This window comes from Notothenia coriiceps, unplaced genomic scaffold (genome assembly GCF_000735185.1).
Source record: "Notothenia coriiceps isolate Sejong01 unplaced genomic scaffold, NC01 NC01_scaffold00029276, whole genome shotgun sequence".
Lineage (NCBI taxonomy): Eukaryota > Metazoa > Chordata > Actinopteri > Perciformes > Nototheniidae > Notothenia > Notothenia coriiceps.
The window spans coordinates 4,032-9,835 of record NW_011361977.1 but is presented as its reverse complement, the minus strand read 5'-3'; the positions used below and the strand labels follow the sequence as shown (position 1 = coordinate 9,835).

The following is a 5,804-nucleotide window of genomic DNA, read 5'->3' as shown; positions in this document are numbered from 1 at the left end:
TGGTTTTTGGTGAATCTTTCCAGATCTTCAAAGACTTTGTAGTCAATGTAGTGGGAAAAGTACCTCATTGACTCCAGTCGGCACGGGCTGTAGGGTCATCTTGACTAGTTTTATGGATGTGGTCTCCATTTGACCATGCTCATAGAAACAAAGCTTGCATTCCTGAGGCAATTCTCATTTTTCATGGCTCCACTTCAAATAAAAACAACAATAAGACATACTGGCTACTCTTGGCCCACAGAGGGACATGTCTTTCCAGCTCATCCCTATCTGTCTGTATCTGTGCGCTCATGGAGCCTCCTGCATCTTTCCCCCCCTTCTTCTTGACCCTCTTCTATCCCAGGTGTGAAATCCTCATCTCTCTCATCATCTGAGAGCTCAACATCTGAATCTCCCTGAACTATCTGGTACAGAAAATGTCTGCTTCAGTTCTGTCTCCTGCAACAATATTGAGTCATTAAGTCCATGAAGATGGTCCTGACGTCCACTAGAATGGACATTTCTAAAAGAGCTGTTATTTGAAAACTTCAATTATTTAATTGCTTTCAGAACTAATTATATAGTTCCTCACATGTTAATAAACAAGAACATATATGATTTTCATGGTAAAGATTACAATTATTCAACAATATTTGACTTCTCCTCCTGCTTCTATAAAATGTTGTTTTTGGTATACCAGCCATTTTGGATGAAAAGAAAGAGGAACTTCCCAGCATGCCATTTTAACCAATGACATATCACTGGAAAGACCAGGATGTCCTCTGTACAGTACATCAGGGATTGATAGAGTAGCTCAAAAGAGTAAAAGGAGATGCGTGTTAACAACATGTCCACTACAGTGGACATTTTCAATGGGCTGGGTCCCAGGAGGTTAAGCCTTAAGATAAGTAAATGTTACCTTTTACAAAGATTCACAGCTGTTTGCAAACACTTTCTGATGAGAAATGAGTCATCACTCAAAGTTTAATGAAGTTTATTTTTTGTAGAATAAGATCAGACAAAAGAGGAAGCACAGTCGATGAAAACATGGCCAAATGCACGCTCTGGCTTTGTGTGCTGCAACACAGATGACTCGTCCGTTTAGTTCATGATCTGGAAAAGATGACTGCAAATTATAGTTGATCTGAAGCAGCAAATTTATTCACAAAACGATAAATGTATTTGATTATCCATAGTTATTTCTATATTCAGAATCTAGTAAATAACAATCGGACATATTTAAATGAATACTCTTACATCATTTCACAGTGCTGTTGTTATTTAAAAAATGATATACAAACATATCCCTAATACTGACCATGTTCATCCAGTCGATGTAGGCGGAGACACGGGTGAAGACGGTGGGCTTCCTGGGCGTGTTGCATCCATAACCAGACACAAAGCTGGCAATACCATGGACAGAGTATTTTCCATCAACAAGGCAGTTCAGAGGGCCGCCAGAGTCACCCTGAGGGGAAGCATATTAATTAGAGCATCTTAATATCTGTTGCATAGCGGTTAATGGTGGATATAACATAGAAAAACATATAAGAACATTGAAGATTTTTTCTGTTAAGTTCTAAAATATTCAGGAAATCTTTATTTTCTTGTTGTTGTGTTTGATACAATGGGATTACGTTGGTACATCCAATTGTATATCTTCACAAATCTAAATAGTCCTCCTATAAAATGACTGAAAAGTAAAATGTTAACCATGAAACGTTTTCAAATTTATTTTTCATATAGGAGGTGACTTACGTTGCATCCGCTCTCGGCTCCACCACCACCACACACCATGGTGTCGGAAACGGTGCTGCCCCACCAGCTAGAGCTGGCGCAGGTCTTGTGGCCGACCATCGGAAGGTAGGCCTGCTTCAGCTGAGAGGAAATGCTGCCACCAGCTGGAATAGGCAGGATTGGAAAGGTAAGACGAATAGAGCTTACGGAAAAAACTTCCAAACTGACAGGACCATGCATTGAACTCACTGGAAGTCCGTCCCCATCCGGTGATGTAGCAGAGGTTGTTGTGGGGCAGAATCTGGCCCTTGGGAGGCAGAGAGCCCAGCTGGGCGTAGGCGTTAAGGGTTGCCTCAGAGGTCAGATGCATCAGGGCAATGTCGAACCTGAGGTGGAGATATGAAACTGATTAAACCCAAAAATAACTTTGTGAAAATACTGCACTCCTGTGGAGGACATTTTGTCCGTTGGTAAGAGGACCATCTTTCTGACGCCATGTCCAGACATCATGTAAGATGTTTAGGTAATAAGACAAATTGAATAACCTTAACTTTTTGAAACGTTAAGGTTAAAGATCTTTTAAAATGTGGCATTGTAAGAAAGAATCCTCACCCATTAGCCACGTTGGAGGAGTCCCACAGCTTATGGATGTGAACAGTCTTGACAGTCATGACCTGCTCCCTTCCACTGTTGCTGTAGAGGTCATGTTCCCCGATGACCACGCGCCACATCCTATTGCTGCAATATTTCAAAAAACGGAACTCAGTATTTTTATCAATCAATTATTAATTGTGTTTTAAATGACTTGATTGCAAGTCCGCATAGCCTGAATATGTTCTGTTACATCAAACTGAAGGGAAAAAAAGTCATAAAAAGTGAAGGTCACAATGTGCCATTTAGTAACTCCTGGTTTTTATTATGTTTTTATCCCTTTGTTTGGAGCCTTTATTTTCTTTCTAATAAAACAAATGAATGCGGTCTGAATATGACAATTATAAATGACGCTTTCAGAAGTTCTCTCATGCGGGTGACATTTGGAAACAATGAAATAAATCATTCCTCGGTATGTGATAAGAGTAGCTATGGATATTTAAGTCAAAATAATCACAGAATGTGTAGTAATGAATATAATCTAATACAGCCGAAGGATATCGAGTGAATGCAGCAGTTAGTCATTATGTTACCTGTCCACACAGTGAGCAGCAATCATAACCCAGTCTTTGGCAATAAGGGTTCCTCCACATGTGTGGTGGTAGCTGCTGCCAGATCTGTACTGAAGGGAGATCTAAGGGCGAGAAAACAGACCAGAGTTATATCCCTGCAAAAACCTCATCATTGTAATTTGTAAATGTGAAATTGTGGCACTGTATTGGTAAGTCCCCAAACATAATTTTCAGCTGAAACAGCTCATTTAGTTTGGTTTGGTGTGACAGTGATTACCTGCCAGGGCCAGGAGTTGGGTTTGGCCACATCGCCTCCAACAACTCTTTCCAAGCTGTCCTCGATGTACCTGGGCTCGGGCATCCGGTCAGCCAGCGCTGGTTGAAAAAAACATGAAAACAGAGGGTATGATCTATACATGTTTTCCCAGAAACATCATAATATTGTTTGCTTTCCACCTTCAAAAAGAGGAAAGGAGAAATGAGCGCAGTGAGCGTGTGCTGGGAGAGCAGATTATGTGGAGTAAACGAAAGATGAGTGAGTGACTGGATGACAGAGAGAGTGACTGACTGATAGAGTGAAAGAGACTAAAAGATATGAATAATAAATGGTGAGACAGTGCAGTATGTGCTGTCATTTTCTTACCCAGGGCTGCAAGACTTGTCAACACTAGAAACCAAAGCATGTTTGCAGTGCGTCACAACTTTTCTACTCCGGAGCGAATGCTTCTCGACGTCTTTTATACCTCCATTCGACCTTCAGTTGGACTAAAGATAATTGTGCAGTTCCTAACCCTTTGAACAAAATCTGCTGTACAGCTGTGGTCTGTCTCACACAGTGTTATCACAGACCACACACCTCCGGCTTGGACCAGTAAAAGAATGACACACATACTGAACAAATATATCACTGGACGACAAGAGTCAGAGAGATTGGAAGTAGATAGAACGGTATCTAAACATTTATTGTGTTGGATCAATTCTACCACTTCTGTTTCAAAAAACATATTTTTGTCAGGAATTTGGCCTGAAGGGTCTAATGATGACTGGCTGCATAAGATTTTTGATATGAAGGCACACATCACAATTTCTGCTTAACCTTAAAATGAATTGTCTGATGTAATAGAGTGCAAGTTATTGAGAAAATTTACATCACGCAATATATGTTTCCATTTTGAACGGGCATGAATTATAAAGTAAGCATAGGGAAAATATTTCTGGACCATCTCTATTCCCAAGTGGTTCTCTGAGAGGAAGTAAAACGAAGGAGAAAAGGGCATATGCTTATTTACAGAATAAGCTATGTGTAACGGCATACACCAAAGGCACTATAGCCTACTTTTTAAAGTGGAAAAAATTACCTTTTTTGCTTAAATTATACATTTTTTGAAAGTTATTCAGTGACTGCAGTTGAGGAACTGTAAATGCGTCTGCTTGTGATTTTTCTTTAGGAGTCCGAAGCGGTATTGTATCATTTCAGAGAAGTTGAAATTCCAATTTAATTTGCTACCTAAAAAAGAAAAGAAAGTTCAAAATAGTATCTATCCATTAATTTGTCAAGCAAACAAAATATACATTTATTCTACAATTATTCTGAAACTAAATATTTTTTATTTGTTTTAGCTAGTTTAAAAAAAAATTGAAATGCAAAAAGACTTCTTTTTTTATGTATAATGGATTCAAGTTTTGAATAAATACACTATGGTCATTTGCTTAATCTTTAATGTATTATTATGTACTGTAAAGATACAAAATAAGCAAAATCAGCACAACTTTTGATGCTTCTTATTAACAAACTTTAAGTTTAATAAAAAAATGTATAGCTGATATTTTGAGTTATGAACAGAGCAGTTTTTTGATTCAAGACAAAAGTCAAATTATAACTAGACTGCACATGCCAAGATACGTCAAACAGGACAGTGTCACAGTCCAACACTAGATGGGGCTGAAGACTAACGAAAACAGAATCTCAATCGTATGAAGGCATTCACATTTCACAGGAGACAGAGAGATGACATGTAGCCCTGGGATTTCCGTTTCAACCCCCAAATCTTCATAAGTCTATTGTAAATACAGAACTTGTGTAGTACTAAACTGAAATGAAAACCTTTGAACACAATGTCAAAATCTCATCCCAACTGCAAAGATCTTAATCCAGTGTGAGAACTGAGCTGAAGAAGATTCCTCCCCTCTGCTTCACTCTGACCTGCTTGATATTGAACAGTTTTATCGTGGTTGGATTCTGTAATATTTTTTGCATAATAAGAGGCTGAGTAAAATATATATAATAATACTTTTTAAAAGCCATTAACTAGTTCAATGTGTCCATCTTTAATAAAACGGCGCTTAATGAGACAGAAAGTCATTAAAACTGTATGGATTTCGGATTATTGCCTTATCGAGCTATTATAGAGATAACCGCACTGACTGGTAATTGAGCTGCTCCCATGACACGCAGTGAAAAGGTCCTAATGCCGCAACACTTCCTCGTCAACAGGGGCTCCACAATTTAGCTATTTTCTCATGAAGCGTCCCCTCCGAACTCCTCGTGTGTCCCTCAACCACCCCAATCTCTTCTTGTAGAGGAATAAATCAAATGGGGAGATCAAAGACAGGAAGTGCTGGGGATGTGTTAATTAAAGATGTTTGCTCTTGATACAGCTTCCCCTCGTTAATGAATAGTCCATTTGGTTCCCATAAAGATGTCGCATACACACACAGGCAGGAAATTGAGGATCCAAAAAATAAATTAATGGGATGCACTGATTGGGTCTATGATAGAAAGTCCATCAGGGTGAGCGGAGAGTATCTGTTGATTATGCCACTGACATATTCGAAACGCTCAAACTGTTGCCAGAGTGAAGCTAAAAGATTTGAACTCCATTAAGATAAGAAACTACCATAGCTGTTAGTATACATTCATTCTGA

At 38.9% G+C, this 5,804-nt stretch overlaps 1 protein-coding gene across 1 annotated transcript; it reads right to left on the bottom strand.

Annotated features, from left to right (window-relative positions):
• Nucleotides 1-997: 997 nt before the first annotated feature.
• LOC104958759 (elastase-1-like) lies at nucleotides 998-3,613 on the bottom strand. The gene is made up of 8 exons (XM_010786552.1): nucleotides 3,523-3,613; nucleotides 3,157-3,254; nucleotides 2,901-3,001; nucleotides 2,329-2,454; nucleotides 1,966-2,102; nucleotides 1,738-1,880; nucleotides 1,298-1,447; nucleotides 998-1,092 (listed from the first exon to the last, which is right to left on the bottom strand). Exons 1-8 carry the CDS (start codon nucleotides 3,560-3,562, stop codon nucleotides 1,081-1,083), a joined length of 807 nt encoding a protein of 268 aa, XP_010784854.1. The 5' UTR covers nucleotides 3,563-3,613; the 3' UTR covers nucleotides 998-1,080.
• Nucleotides 3,614-5,804: the final 2,191 nt, after the last annotated feature.

What these genes read in the sequence shown, in the direction of transcription:
- LOC104958759 (XM_010786552.1), bottom strand. Translation starts at nt 3,562, where the DNA reads ATGCTTTGGTTTCTAGTGTTGACAAGTCTTGCAGCCCTGG. An exon ending in GCTGCTCACTGTGTGGACAG is followed by an intron (nt 2,455 to 2,900) that starts GTAACATAATGA and finishes GAAATATTGCAG; the next exon opens with CAATAGGATGTGGCGCGTGG. An exon ending in TCCTCCAACGTGGCTAATGG is followed by an intron (nt 2,103 to 2,328) that starts GTGAGGATTCTT and finishes TCTCCACCTCAG; the next exon opens with GTTCGACATTGCCCTGATGC.